The following is a 16,084-nucleotide window of genomic DNA, read 5'->3' as shown; positions in this document are numbered from 1 at the left end:
TGTATATGGATTTTAGATAAGATGCATTTCAATCACAGATTCGGCTTAAGGAAAAGATTAGTGGTCAGGCATTTATCTTATACCCTCAACCTAACAACCATGATAGCTACAGTATTCTTAGGATGCTAAGTCACAATTTCAACACACTGATTTGGAGCACAAAACTTATTTAAGTTATAGTGTAGGTCAGCGTCCTTGGTGTGCACCGTTTCCAAAGTAATTTGTAGGGATGGTGCTCCAAGTTCTTTTCATTTTTTTAATAGAAATTATTTTGGAAAAATAATCATTTCAATCTCGTTTCACCTCAGATGTCCCTGAGAATCAGGGAACGCTGCACAGACACACTAACAAATTTTCTTCTGAGAAATTTGCAGTTCAGCAGTTTCACGGCAAGCAGTGATGCTTCCAGTTTGATCAAAGTATTTCTTTCACAGTTAAAAATAAACACATATTTGTATTTACTTTTTATTTCTAACCATATAATCTCTAATATAATTTTCCTAGTCTTAGTTTTCTTATTGTCTGAAATCCAAGTTTTATCATTTCATTTATCACATGAACAAATCATTCACTCAGTCACTGAATTTATGCTGTTTGTAAGAATTTTGTTGTCAGTTTATTTTTTCTTTCAGACAGTTTACGATGAATCGGAGAGAGCGTTCTCATCGCATGGATGATGTGGAACTGTCACTGCAGCATTATAAGCTGGCACGGGCCAAGTTATTTCCCCAGGCAAACAAAAACACACTTGCTGCAGCCTGCATCATGCTGTTAAATCATCACTCACATTACTAAGTGTGTGTTTTCTTACTAAGACAATACTAATTGTTGTTCCACTAGAGGAGAACTGATGGATGAGTTGATGGGCTTACAGTAAAGGTGACATCAGCAGTCAGTAACAGTGACTCCTGTCAAGCAGTTAAAAACAGATCAACATGTCAGAGATGCCTAACTGCTGCATTTTACTGCTTTATTGCCCTCGGTGGGGATGATTGTAGTAGTGAGGTCAAGAGAACGTGAGAAGGCCAAGACGTGAAGGCACTTGAAGCTTCATGTTACACTGTTGTTCACAAAATACACCTCATCTGGACCCAGCAGCTAACAAAATACACGCCCATCTACCAGCTCTGCTGTCTTCTCAGATCTTCTTTGATCATTTTTCTTCTCTACCTTTTCTCTCGTTCCTATTCCCCTCTTTAGTTTTTCTCCACTTGCCTTTTCTGTTCTTTTTCACCTCTCATATTCCCCTGTTCTAATTCTCCCCATCATCTTTCTTTTCCTTGTCCTTTCTGGCTCCTCTTTTTTACCTTCCTTTATTTTCTCTTTCATTTTGTCTCATTCGTCTTTTTTCATTTCTGTTTGATTTTCTGTTTTCTTCTTGTTGTTTATTGTTTTTGAGCATTTTGCGTGCAGGTAACATTTTACTGCTCTAAATCAAATTTCTAAATCCTGACAACGCAACACAGAATTAAGGTTTGTTCGGGGTTTCCCATTTTGTTGGAGGAGAGGGTACCTGGACAGAAGTTTCCAGGTCAGCTGAGGTCAGATACTGATGATACTAATTCACCCCAAATGTATTCCATCTGTTTGAGCTCATGACTCTCTGTAGGCCAGTCTAGTTCTTTCACACCAAACTCGCTCATTCATGCTTTTATGGCCCTTGCTTTGTGCGCTAGTGCACGGTCAGATTGGAACCGTAACGTTCATGCCAAAACTGTTCCCAGAAAGTTGGGAATATGAAATTGTCCAGAGCTGTCTTGGTATGCTGAAGCATTAAGAGTTTCTTTCACTGGAGTTAAGGATCTGAGCCCAACTCCTGAAAAACAACCGCAGATCAGACTCATCCGTCAGATTGCCAGATGGAGAAGCGTGATTAATCGCTCCAGAGAACCCGTCTACACCTACAGTCCAGTGGAGATGTGCTTTACACCACTGTATCCCTGGATTTGCATTGTGCTCAGTGATATAAGGTTTGGATGCAGCTCTCCATGCGCTGCTCTTGAGCTAATCCGAAGGCCACATGAGGTGGGGAGGTCTGTAACAATTGACTATGCAGAAAGATGAAGACCTTCTGCCTCAGCATCCACCGACCACACTAAGTGATTTTATTCAGCCCTACCACTTCTTGTCTGAGTTTCTGTCATTACCAGTCGCTTTCACATAGTTATAGTACCATTAAAAGTTGACTGTGGAATATTTAGTAGCGAGGCCTTTTCATGACTGGACTTGTTCCCCAGGGGGCTCCTGAGAGAGACTCGTTCTTTCACAAATGTTTGTAGCAGCAGTCTGCATGACTAGGTCACTGATTTTATACACCTGTGGCCATGGAAATGATTGGAACTCCCGAATTCAGTGATTTACATGGGAAAGAGACTACCTTTGGCAATATCGTGTATCTGACCATACGTTGATTGCATGCAGTTAAAACAGCCCATAGGGAATGTAATACGGGAACACAGAGGCCAGTATGCAGTCTCAAAACCACTGACTATTGCTTTAATGTCTACTGGGCATCTGCTGAGTGGAAGATCAGTGCTTCAACCACTGAACCCCAAACCACTTTTTGTTAATGGGCCACATGGGCTGAACTTAGGCAGCAAGGACGGAGGTGACTCTTCTTAGCTGATATGAACATGACAGGTGTGACTCTGGGTGAACAGAGAGCTATTAGTCTGAGAAGTCCAAATAAGTTCTGTAAGGAAAGTCCAATTAGTGAGTGAAAGTGAGGTAGCTTACTTGGACTCCTGAGGAAGAGGTGACTGGTCTGCTTTTCCACAGGTGGAGAGAATGCTGCAGGCAGTTGAGTAAGTGAGGTGAGTGCTCCAGGAAGAGCCTTCAGGTAAGGCAGAAACTGCTATTTTTTCAGAAAACTCATGTGCTGTCCGTCTCACACTTGTAGCAAACATAGCAGAGCTGGTGACTGATGTTTATCTGCTGGGTTTCAACAATCTTGCACTGGTATTGTGTCCAGTTGCACTCCTGTTTTCACGTTATAAAGCTTTATGTGGGGTAGGAAAACAAAAGGTCGTTTATCTTGAACAGAGAGCTTTTACAAACTAGAGTGGTTTTCAACATTAAATCGGAACAGAAAAAAAAACCTAAGGACAACATCCAAAATTGGCTTGCGTAGATTTCTTACACTGTTTTGGCCGGATTAAGAAAAGGCTGTTCTGAACTCCACTGTTAGCGCAGCTCGGGAGCTTCTCTCGGGATGCTGATTGCTCATGTGAAGAAAAAACACACTTTTTGTCTAAATGATTTGCTCTACATGAGCCCAAAGTGTGACCAGGTAACACAAGCAGAAGTGTTGTGGGAGGTTGCTGTAGTTTCATTAACACCTCCCAACATTTCCCATAAATTGCTAATAGGCTTCTCATTTTCAAACACAGTGCTGTAATTAATGTTGAAAGTAGATTAAACCCTGACAGACAGGCGACCTGTCCCAGGTGTTTCCCTCTGGAAGGACAAGTTAAATAACTAAAGCACAGATGTCATTTCTTAAACACAACACTGACAGCAGAATTCGCTTCAGTTATTTATATATCACTAATCCACGACAGCAGTGAATTGCAGGGGTAAATTGAAAAATAGATCCTGTGGGTATTTTTAAAGAATTGAAGCGTAATCATCAACATCTGCAACAAACAGGCTGACTGAACCTTTGTTCGGGGCAAACGTGTTTTTCGTTGTACTGAAACTGTGTGTGATGCAGATGTGCTGTGAAAACTGTATTTTGCATTTACAGTTTCAAGAAAAGCTCAGAAAGTTTCGAGAAATCTGTCTTAGCACTTCTGACAAACTGTAAATTATTGGTCCCGCTGCTGTCCCCACCCACAAGATTTCAAGGAGGGACTTGAGCCTTTCACCATTTAACCAGTGAGTAGCCGGGTCCCAGTGACACAGAGGGCTTTTCAAAAGCTGGAATCAAATCAAGCAGCAGCGCAGCGAGCTGGGGATCCCCTCACGTTTCCATCCTAGTCATGTAAAGAGCAGCATTACAGCCTTTCTGCTTTATAATGGATGCGTCCGCTTTTGATGTTTCGAAGAATTTTTCACTACCCAATCAGCTGGATCAGTTTTCTGATAAATGTGACAGGAAATAACTGCTGCAGACTTTGTCGGTGTGGATGGACAGGTCAGGAGTGCATATGCGACACTGTGGGAACGCTTGGATTTATTTACCGCATCCTTCTGGGATTTACTGCCGAAAGAACTCTGCTCCTTGACCGGTTAAAATAAGAGAGAGAATGTATGGAATAAACCAACACTGTATTTACATGTAAGCGGGCCACACACTCTGATTGTATGATAGCCACAAAAAAATCACTTCTTTGTTGCTCATTCATTTTTTGTTACTCCTGCAGATCGTTTCATTTTTTCGTGCTGTGGTGTCAGACTCAGGTAAGCCACTAAAACTTAAACCTGTTAACAATAAGGAATAGCTGAAAGAAGGAACAATTACAAGGCTACGATCCAAACGACATTTGAATATGAGTGCCGATGTTAGTGTGCAAAAGAATAGCCTATTCATTTGTGAAAAAATCTGACGCATTTTGGTGCTTCTAAAATTGGCTATCGTTTCTTTATCCCAGATTAGAAAGACAACATTATGTATTTCATTTTTCCCTTTGCATAAAAAAGGGGGAGAATCACCCGTCTCCTAATTTTAACCAGTATGTGAGGACGCAGGGCGCAGTGACGGACCAGCTCAGCCGAAGACAGGTCAGAGTTTACCAGCTCTACAGTCGCACTAGCGGGAAACACGTCCAGATTCACGGCAAAAGGGTCACCGCCACCGCCGAGGATGGAAATCTGTACGGTAAGAGCTAACAAGTTACTTTAAGAATAACCAAGGATTACGATCACTAAGGCCTACCGGTAGATATTTCATGAGAAAGCATTAAGTTGTCAATTTTCTTTCCAGCAGCCCATCCCTCGAAAAAATAATACAAAAACATTTACGTGAAAAAGATTTTCAACTGATTTGTTTTATGTTCTTCTTTTTCTTAATGTAAAGGTACATTTTTGTTCAAACACGCATACTGTGAAGTACAGTTAACATTTGGGCAATTAACATCATTTAAAACGTGTCGGGATAAATATGTAATGATCACAAACTGGTTTTATACATTTAGATATAATTTAATACATTTATATTGACAGACTCACCACCGGATTGTATTTTTATTTTGAATAGAGCTGCCACAATATGAACTTTTCTCTACATTAATATTATGGCTGAATATTCATGTAAAATAATACTGATATTATTATTAATGTTTCCTTAGGAAATAATAATAATAATAATAATAATAATAATAATAAATTAATAACAACAACAACAATAATAATAAGAATAATAACAATAATAATAATAACAATAATAATGATAATAATGATAGTACATTTTGTGACTATGTAACTATACCTGTACAGAAACCTTGAAAAGAGCAATTGCATACTTATTTACCATATCTCAAATGTGTATTACATTCACAATATATTTGATATTTAAAAATCATGGATATCATCAGTAGGCTTTGAGTATTAATTTATTTTTCCAAAATCCAATTGAAGAAGTTTGTTCATTCCAAGATTTCTATATATTGTAATAGTTGCATTATCAAAAGGCACAAAATGATGCTAGCCACATACTAAAAAAGGGCCATTTTCCACAAAGTAGCTGAACATGTTAATAAAGTGTCATACATATTTTTCTGTTAAAAGCTTTAACATTTCGATCTTCCAAATAGGAGAAAATTCTATATTCAGTAGAGATTCAGTTGAAATCCACTGAGACGTCAGCTGAACCGAAACCGTACTCCTGTCCCAATAAGTCACAAATGACTTGGTGGAGGTTAAGAGGTTAAGGGTTTTGCATAGTTTGGCAGAATGCAGTACACTAGTCTGCAATCAGTGACAATGCCTTGTTAAAGAGACTCTTCCGAGGAATTAGTGACAATCTGGAGTTTTGTGGTTCCCCACAGCGCAGCTATTTAGCCCCTGCTGGGCACTGATGTCCTCAGGCAAAGCCAGCAGTTTCACATCCAGCCTGCCCGTCCCTCCCACTTTGAGGTGTTTTCAGTCCTGTATGTTAATTCAGCCTCCCTGCTGCATCCATGAAACCATCGTCTGATGAATTTAGTGGCTGATTAGGACAAGCCCTTTGTTTCTGTAGTCCCAATACACAAGACTGTTGTAATGGCCATGATTAACTGCAGAATAATAAGTGAGAATGTATATTCAGCTTGCAAGATCTAGGTCTTTAATGACCAGACATAACATTTGTTTAATCAGTTGGTGTTTTGACTTTCATCAGGTTGTTATCACTAAGGAGTTTCAGCTCAACAGAGTCCACAGAGCAAAGAAGTGCAGATTCTTATACTAACAGCATTAACTCATTATCCCTGCAGGTTTTATATCTGTAGTGAATAGCAGACACTAAATGCTGGTCATACATGGTACAGCAGAAATTGGGCTTTATATTTCAGTGTCACTGTGTGTTTTCAATAATACCTGATTCCCATAAAGACATTTTGTACATGACTTATTACACACACAAGACAAAAGTGAGTCTGTGGCTGTGTCCTAGGCTCCTTTTGTCTTCAGCCCCCTGACAGTCTTGTGTCTTTCCCGCAGCTCGCCTGTTTGTTGAGACAGACACCTTTGGCAGTCGAGTTAGGATAAGAGGTGCAGAAAGTGGGCGCTACCTCTGTATGAACCGGAAGGGGAAGCTTGTTGGAAAGGTATGTGTTGAGGAGTATGTGTTAACACAGAAACTACACCTATGCTGACTTTAGTGAGCAAAGTAGGGGACAAATGTGGTGAAGCAAAAAGAAACAAAGAAACAAAAAAGCAGTCAAACTGTGTTATAGTAGACATCCACCAGGTCAACCCATCTAGGGTTAGTGTTGGGTTTTGTTTTAGCTACACTCTAAACAGGAAGGTTTTCAGAAACTACAATATTTTATATTTTAAATGAAGCACACTTTGCCAATGCAGTATATATTTTTTTTCCAAAACTTTTATTTGGGGTAGATATTAACTGAACGCAAACCCCACTCCTAACCCTAACTGTAACCCTAGGTTCCCAATGATCTGGTGGATGCTGGTGGATACTGAGAGGTTAAGGCAAAATGAACACCTTGAACATCTTGAAAATGAACACATCAGGTAGAACACATCAGTGCTATTGTTCCGTCTGTAGCATGTAAAGTTAGCGTAACAATCTTCCCATAAGAAAACTTACCACTGATGAGAAAACTTTTCCTCAGAGGAAATACAGACTTTACTTTAACACACTGCATATCCAATAAAACATACACTGTAGCTCAGATGCTAAAGCTCCAGTCCATTGTTACTGAATTCTCATACCTTGTCAGTCACTTCAGGACATGATGTAGTACTGGAAAAAAGGGATCCTCTCAGGACTGAGTGATATCACTCAGTCCTATTGGCCATGGTTGACAATGACTGGGGGAAGTACCCTCCCATCATGCACACCCTGTGTGTTTGGTCATAAGTCAACTCTCCACTTCCTTCACGGAAATGGAAAAGATGGAATCACACATCTGGCTGACATGACAAGTCATAAATCTCGTTCTCATCACGATTCAGAGGTGTTGAAATTGTGGCTGCTGTGATATCTGTACAGAGATAAGAAGTTCAGTGACACAGTCTGTAGGTGAAGATAAAAAGAACAGTTCTTTTCAATAATTCTGTGTACAAAGTTGCAACAAACTTGAATGTAACCATCACACATTTTCTGTTACATTTTTCTAGTATTATAGATTGTACCTGTTATCAACATATCAGAAGATGACAACAAATGATTAAATCACATTAGTTTCCTTTGATCATTGGGGAAAGGGGTGATTACATTTTTAATTTGATACCTATCAACTGTTTTAACATAATCTAAAATCAGAAGCTTAGCGCAGCATAAAGACAGCTAGCACATCTCTGTGCAAAGGTAACAATATTTGCCAGCATTTAACCACGTGAGGCTTAAGTCGTTATCATTGACGATCACAACTTTAACCCTAACTAATCGTAGGCAATGATAATATGAACGTTTTGGTTTTCCATTTTTCTTCCAAATCTTGGCAATAAGGGAACAAATAGAACAATAATTCCAAATGAAATCCATGAATACAAGTCATAAAGGCTCCAGCCAGTTCCAGCCCTAACCCTCACCTTAGGCAATCTGAATACGTTTTGTTTTTGCAATTAGTGAAGAAAGAAAATAATAATTCTACCTGACACACATCAGAAGCTATTTGCATAAGTGAGTCAGCAGAAGCTCACTGTTGAGTAAACTGAAATAAGAAGGGTTATTGTTCTGGGTTATTGCTCGTTCTCTCAGCATCTCATTTATATCAGAATTTGGTTTTGTCTTCCAAATGTTAGTCTTATTTTAAGCTGTTTGCACTGACATTTTTTGACACTGTATAAAGCCATTTATTCCATGAGTTCAGGCAATAATTTTATATATAGATGAATCAGTTTTTGTCCAGGTGTAACACAAGAAACCTTTCTGTCTTCTCACACAGCCAAATGGCCGGAGCAAAGATTGTATCTTCACTGAGATTGTACTGGAGAACAATTACACAGCCTTCCAGAATGCCAAGTATGAGGGCTGGTATGTGGCTTTCACCCGGAAAGGGAGGCCCATGAAAGCCTCCAGAACGAGGGAGAATCAGAGAGAGGTCCATTTCATCAAGAGGCTGCACACAGGATTACCTCCCTTCCCCAACACGGACCAAAGTAAACCATTTGAGTTCATCAGATTTCCGTCCACACGTAGAGCGAAGCGGAACAGGAAAATCACCTAGCTCTTCCTAGGCGCAGCAAAAGTGATGGACTGATGACAGTTGTGACATGGGAAGAAACAGATGCAACTTTATTTTTGTATATTTTTTGACAAGTGAAAAATGCCTTAGATGCCATAATATTGCTGTAAATACTGAAAGAGAGTAAAGCAAGTGGATTGTATTAAATTGTCTATTACGTCTGTGCGAGTGTTGAGGGATGAAGTGACACGATGCATAGGGTGGCTAGCAAGAAATCTGAGGAAGCCTATGAAACAGCCCACGACACCATTAGATACTACACTTTCACATTTCAAATCAATCATAAAATACATTCAGTTGTGCTTTAAAGGATGTTTTTCTTTATATCCCAGTGGGTCGACACAATACTACCATTCATACCACAAGGAAACATTTTTAAAGCAGCAGGTAACAAACAAAGAGTTCCAATAAGGTCATATTGGAGACAGTTGGACAGTTAGATTTAAAATAAATTTGAATTTTTGGCCCAAACATGCTGGCTGGATTCAGCCCTACATTGTTATGAAGGGGTAATCTATCCAGAGAGATCAGAAGGGGGGTTGCCACTTCAATTAAAAAAGAAAGAATGGAGAAACATATTTTACTTTGATGTAAAATCTAATTTTTCCTAATAAAATGACATTAAATGTTTAGCTGTATTACACAATCACTGTCTAGATATTTGCTCTGACTTTGTAATCGGATCAATGACATACCACATTTTCTCCTAGCCTAGTGGCAAAGATATTTCATGTATCAACATGCATGAACTAAAGGGAATGTTTTGGATTTTAGGACACTACTCAACCTCATGGGAATGCCAAGGGTGAAATCTGTACATTATCAGTGTCAGCAAGATTTGTTCTGTGTATGCCGTGAACATCCATCCATTCTCTTCAACTTATCCTTATCAGGGTCCCGGGGGGCCTGGAGCCTATCCCAGCTACTATAGGGCAAGAGATGGGGTACACCCTGGACAGGTCGCCAGCCTGACGCAGGCAAACAGACATCTCATCATAAAAATAAGTTATTTGAGATAACTCAGTCTGCATTTAACAGTTTACCAATCTGTGCTTGCAAGTGGTCCACTTATACTTTCACAGAAAGGATGGAGTGTTGTTAGTGTCTGCAAATACATTTACATACAAACACCAGTGCTCATATCACATTAAACTGTGTTGCTGTCGGTCAGGACTGACCTATGCTGTTTGGAGTTGAGCCAGTGAATGTAGCTCTTTTAATGAACTTGGCAAACAAGGAAGGTTTGAGTCTTACTCAGTATTAACACTGATGGAGGGAAATGTGCTTGCATTTATGTGAATATAATGAGATCTATTTTTAAAACAATGGTAGGAAAACACTTAAAAAAAGATGGAGGAAGCACACGAGTATTTAATAATCCCATTTAAATCAGATGTGTGGCTTCAGAATGTTTTTCACAGTAAATTTATAGAAATAATTTTATAACATTCAAATGATTTCATTAAATATTGATAAACCAGATGTGAATATGTATGTATAGTATCTTCACCTCATTAAAAAAAAAATTGATATAATATATGAAACGTACTACATATATAATAACCACAAAGCAATAACAATTATTTGTAATAATTAGTGCTCCCAAAAGTACAGCAGCAGTCATTTCAGTCGCATGTGTAGGGGTCATAGCCCTCATTGATTATGAATTTCACATTTGTCTTTTTTAAAAATCAGGAATAACAATGGAAGCTCAGCAGAATTTAATGTATTTTACTACTTTTATTTTATCTTTGAAATTATTCTCTGCTCTTTTTCTTCTTTTTCTTGTAAGGTCGAAGGTCAGAGTTGACTAAAGGACAGCATCCCCTGAATGGCTGTGTCCCAATCCAGCGACCCATGCTTCGGAGTACGCGCAGTTCGCCTAGGTACGGCGCGTGCTAGGAAGCACGAGAAGTGCGGAAGTGCGAGGCTTGTGAAATGGGACGGTGTAGCCTTCGTCGCGCTGCTCAGGTTGCCTAGCAACCATGATACTAACCGCGCGAAACGTTTCATACAGTTTGTTTGACAGAAATGAAGGAGAACAATGTTTTTTTGTAAATTCGTTTTTTTTTCAATGAGATCACTTTGATTAGTTGAGTATCTGAGGCTGAGACCACGTGACTGTAAAACATGATTGTTGGGCTTTTCTGTGCTGAACAGTCATTTTAAGATTAGCTAGTAAATAACAATTAGCTAATGTTGGTCGTGAGACTAAAATCATCTCACTTTGGTAATGTAAATATAATATGGCCAATATTATAGTTATTGTCAGATTATTATATTACAGCAGTGAGTTTGAACTCTGTATCAAACACTGAGCTTCAGTAAAGATTCAAGTTGCATTTATTTATATTTCCTATCACCTTAAATCTTCACTCAAAGACAAGTGTCTGTGACAGTGTATATACAGATGTGTTATATATAAGAGGCAAATATTGTTCTTTTAATATGTTGGCATTACTAAATTTGGCTCAATGCTTATATATGTGTAAAAAGGAAATTTATGAGCTGTGATAACTGTTTCTGATAGAATGAAGAGTAGACTGATATATGAAATATTCCTTTATTGGGTGAGAAAATCAGACCATGTCATAACTGCTTTAAGTCATACAGAATAGATATCAGAGCCTTAAACAGGCTGACTTCTGCTAAATGGGTCAAACTGGGCAGAAAGTCTACAAACACATAACATCCTTATAGAATATGATGTAACACTATAGATCAACTTAGCTCAGAATATATAAAGCATATAAACAGTTACAGCAATATGATGCAACAAACACAGCAGCTACTGATCCAAAATACTCAAAGCTTCATAGAACTGAAACCAACATTTATTTTAGCTCCATTCTGCTGCTGATACACACTTTAGGTTTCTGAACATTAAACTTGTTGCTGCCTTTCATAGTGTGTACCTTGAAGGCCCTGAGTACTTTCTCCCACACTGGAAACACTGGGATGATCACATTATTTGAACATTACCTAATAAGACTGATTCAGCACAGACAGTTATGTTAAACTTTCCTAGCAGTCCTTCACAAACAGGGAACAGTCTGTCTATTCTCTCCATCTGTCAGCTGCTGCTGGCTCTTCCTCCTCCTCTTCCTCACACACTGCTGAGTTTGTCCTGGTGGATCATCAGGGCTGCAAAGCCTCACAGATGATGTGTAGCAGTGGGTCCCTCAGTCTGTCCTCACTCTGGACACTTGCAGGTGTCACACATGGAAATCAAATGTGTGATAAGCTGCAGGATTCTAACACAAGTGTAACTTATAAACACATGTTCATACTTTTATTCCACAATCAGAGAGAAAGAGAGAGAGAGAGTGCAGGAGAGACAGACAGGTGACAGTCTCAGGTGTACACACTGCTACACAACAGCACCAGAGAAGCAGGATTTAGTGTTTGTGTTATTACGAGTGTAAACAAGAAGAGTTCCCAGATGGTGCAGTGGACACATGTGTGACCGAACAGAGGCAGCAATATAACACAGCTCACATTAACAGTGCAGTGAATCCTGCTTGTGCCGTGATATTCAGGACTGCAAACCGAGCAGCATCACTGACTTTCAGCCTGTTGTGTTTGTGGATATATGACTGACTTTAATTATCCACAAAATCATCAGATTCTCTGTAAGATTAAGGTCGACTATTGTATTATTATATTTTAAAGGGTTTAAAACAAAGTAAACGCTGAAAGTACAAACATCACTAATGTCACATAACTTTGCCGACATGTGGCCAACAGTAATGTTTTAATGTTCTTCATTATTAAACATTTGCACATAAATAAGTGACATCATATTCAGTACTTACTTTTGACAGTTTACCCTTTGACCGCTCCGCTTCTGTCGTCTGCGGCAAAATTATCCACACCGACTGCCGCGCTATGAATTGTGGGATATGTACACCGCCACAGCCTTAAAATTCAGGGAAATGAAGGCCACATTTGAGGGCCGCATTTCGAGCAGCCTTTGAATTGGGACAGCCTTCGTCGCGCCGCTGTAATGTAATCGGCCTTAAAATGCGGCCTTTAAGGCTGCAGACCCTGGATTGGGACACAGCCTGAGCAACACTCAACTCCTGATGACCTTGTGCGGTTTGCCTACCTCACCTGTCCTGGTCGTGTTTCAGGGATTATATATGGTCTTTGGCCCCCTCTAGTGGTAGTTGCGGTCAATTGAACTCGGATCAGGTGGACAGTCAGCTGACTTTTGCACAAGCAGGAAGGGGAAGTCGCAGACTAGTCATGTCAAACAGTTAATACATTTTTGTGCGTTTCTTTTATTTAATAGACGAAGGCTTCAAACTGTTAAAAAAATGTTCGTTGGGGACGATGAGGACGGAGACTTCTTGTCTCCCACAGGAGGGTGAGTTGGTTTTGTACTCCGAGCTAATGCTCTTTAGGCTATAAGCTAACTAGCTCACCAGGATTTAGCCCATGTTCTAGCCGTTGACCCAGCTTTCATTTTAATCTTTGTATTAATCGTGATTAAATGGAGTCCACCACCATTAAAAAAGTCTAAAGAGCAGGCGGATCATTTTAAGCCCCTTTCTAACATGTAGTACATATTTCAGTTATGGTTTTAATTCCCTTTGTTACGTGTTTTACCGGAATATCAAGAGAATCCCGGTGAAGTGATGTGAAGTTTTGTCAAAGCGACATATCTGCCGAATTTCAAAGTGACCTCATATACACAATGAAGAAAATAAAACGGCATTTAAGTGAAGTTCAGGACTATTAATGCAGTGTAAAGTTAACAGGTATGAGCGGGTTTGAATCGTTTTGTCATGCAAAGTGTGACCTCTTATAGGTTTGCGGCAGTATGATTGCTTATATCAAACACTCCGGTGTTGGTTCTGCCTGCTCACATGATTCTGTGGCTCATTTTCCAAGTAGCATTCATGAATGTAGCTTCTCAGACTGTTCAAGCCTTCATCAAATGTAATTTTTCTTTCGTGTTTATCTGTCGCCCGCAATAAAAGCATAAAAGAAGTAGATGATTTTATCAGGCAAAAACCTGCAAAACTTCGGGGCTTTTTGTTTTTTAAACAGCGCGATGACGTTTACCCCTTTTCACAGTAAACGTCATCGCGTTCAGAAGGACGCTACTGCAAATTAAAGAGTTTCATTATTTTCATTTACTGAAGTTATTAACTTATTTTATGGACAGGTGCGTGAAAATTAGTTGGTGCGTGATGTTTTTTCATGCGTGAACTGGCCACAGACTTTCTTGTTTAAAAATGTGTGTGAGTGAGGAGAGATGCTTTGCACACAGGGTGAATGAGCACAACAAGATCTGACATCGGGATATTTTCTTTTCAGAAAAAATGAAAGCCAAGTAAATTGTGAGATACTGGACTGTTGTTTGAGCTTCAAAGTGTTCTTGAAAAACATTTAACCCATCCTGCCCTCAATGTAAGCAGTACAGGATTCCTCAAGCCAACTTACTGAACCACATTCTGACTATTAACATCTAACTGGTAAATGAAAATGAATGTATTTACTATGGAAGCGTGCATGTGCATATAAAGAGGTTACTTCTAGAAACTAAAGCCACAAAAGCAGCATGATATGGGACGTCTAAAACTGTGACACACAGTTTAAAAATAATAATAAAATGAATACAATGAGAACACTGCAGGCTGATTCACAGTGATATAGACACTTTGATGGCTATACTACATTTAACTGTGGTATACAGTTATGTGAAAAAGAGTTCACATGACTCTATAGAGTTTACTGCTTCCATAGGAATTAGGAAGGTAAACGGTCATTGATAAGAATGGGGACGTATGTCCGTAGAAGCAAGTTTTGGACGTTTGGACGTGTTTTAAAATACTACCAATGGAAAAATAAAAACCAGTGTTTTAAGAGTACTATAGAGTTTGTACTGGGGAATACATGATGTAATCCCAGTTGTTAATGCAAACTGTGTGTCACGTTGTCATGGGAATGTGTGTGTATTCATTTAACCATTCACAAAATGTGTAAACATATTTATACTTGATTTTGACTTAGCTTCTTAGTCTGTTTTACACTACTGGAAATGCAGTTAGAGCATAGGACACGTGCCACAAATACCCATTCAATCAGTAAGAGCAGTTTCACATTGATATGCCAAAAAACCAAATCATTTTCGCTTCACCTTTACTGCGCTATGGGACGTTATATTTTATGTTGACTGTATCCACTAAGCTTCAGAGCTCTAATGTGCAGCACTATAAAGAGCGCTCGCAGCAATAAAACAGTTAACCTGTTTTGAATTGTGTATTTTACCACTGCATACTAAATCACTAGATTAACAATTTTATAAAGTATTAATCTAATTTTTTTCTTTCTTGCAACAGTGATGTATTTTATTGTTAAATTTTTATGTTCTCTCTAAATTTCTAAAAACCATGAACTCATTATCTGATAATCATGTCTCGAGCTGGACCAGGTGACACTCATAGAGCATCTGGGAGATGTATTGTGGAGTAAAAGGCCATCTATCGAGGGCTAAAGGTTGGCTGAGACAGCCATGTAACAGGACAATGATGCCAAGCACACTATCAAACCTATGAATAAATTTAGTCATTCATTTATTTATTCTTTTACATTTTTCAGCCAAAGCCTGGCCTTAGAATGTGGTAGCTTAAAGCAGCTGTGTGTAAATTTGAACCTTTGCATAACAATTAAAACAATGAATTTGACACTATTTTCAAAATGCAGCGTTTTGCAGCTTTCTTAGTGTCATTGGAAAAGTAGTTCCAGAAGCTTGAATTATTTCTTCTTCTTTAAAGAAAAAAGGGATCTGTGTGTTGAAAGACCCAAACTTGGTGCACTTTTGTCATGGGACAGACTCACTGAGTATTAGGAAAGCTTCCAGCTGACTTTTTAATCTTTGCCACTTTTCTCATGCCTCCTCCCTCTGCACGAGTTCTGTGTGACTGTAGTGCAGTGTGTGTGTGAGCGTTTGGGATCAGTGGCAAGCGTAGAGCCTGTTGTTGAGGAGGGACAAGTGTTATGGAATCTAATTCCTCTCACATGCTGCTTGTTAGAGTAGACTGGAGTTGAAGGCTTCTGCTACAGCCCATCTCTTCCCTCCAAAGACCCGTGCAGCACTAAAGCCAGAGCGCTGCGCTTTTCTTCTTTTTCTGCTACGCTGTTGAATTTGTCACACAAGTGTGATAGCACTGGGGGTTGAGTGGTCAGCATAGCAAGCGAGACGAGCATTGGAACAAGCATTA

General features: G+C 39.2%; 2 protein-coding genes across 5 annotated transcripts in view; both read left to right on the top strand.

The window, feature by feature from the left end:
- Positions 1 to 3,919: 3,919 nt before the first annotated feature.
- Positions 3,920 to 9,386, top strand: fgf17 (fibroblast growth factor 17). 3 transcript variants are annotated; one of them, XM_026187749.1, is made up of 5 exons: positions 3,920 to 4,279; positions 4,365 to 4,401; positions 4,675 to 4,819; positions 6,640 to 6,746; positions 8,553 to 9,386. In XM_026187749.1, exons 1-5 carry the CDS (start codon positions 4,248 to 4,250, stop codon positions 8,832 to 8,834), a joined length of 603 nt encoding a protein of 200 aa, XP_026043534.1. In that variant the 5' UTR covers positions 3,920 to 4,247; the 3' UTR covers positions 8,835 to 9,386. The 3 variants fall into 3 exon arrangements, with proteins under 3 accessions (XP_026043534.1, XP_026043533.1, XP_026043535.1); XM_026187748.1 differs by having other exon boundaries at positions 4,642 to 4,819; XM_026187750.1 differs by lacking the exon at positions 8,553 to 9,386 and adding an exon at positions 7,087 to 7,180 and having other exon boundaries at positions 4,642 to 4,819.
- Positions 9,387 to 12,978: 3,592 nt separating this feature from the next.
- The window catches only part of LOC113033461 (FKBP prolyl isomerase 15), a 31,477-nt gene continuing 28,371 nt past the window's right edge, over positions 12,979 to 16,084 (top strand). Inside the window, exon 1 of one of the 2 annotated variants that reach the window (XM_026187264.1) lies at positions 12,979 to 13,221. In XM_026187264.1, coding sequence (XP_026043049.1) covers positions 13,172 to 13,221 — 50 coding nt within the window. In that variant the 5' untranslated portion in view covers positions 12,979 to 13,171. The remainder of the gene's footprint in view (positions 13,222 to 16,084) is intronic. The other variant, XM_026187263.1, reaches the window with a different exon arrangement.

The sequence above is a fragment of the Astatotilapia calliptera genome, chromosome 12 (assembly GCF_900246225.1).
Source record: "Astatotilapia calliptera chromosome 12, fAstCal1.2, whole genome shotgun sequence".
Classification (NCBI taxonomy): domain Eukaryota; kingdom Metazoa; phylum Chordata; class Actinopteri; order Cichliformes; family Cichlidae; genus Astatotilapia; species Astatotilapia calliptera.
This window is presented reverse-complemented; position numbering and strand designations above follow the sequence as displayed.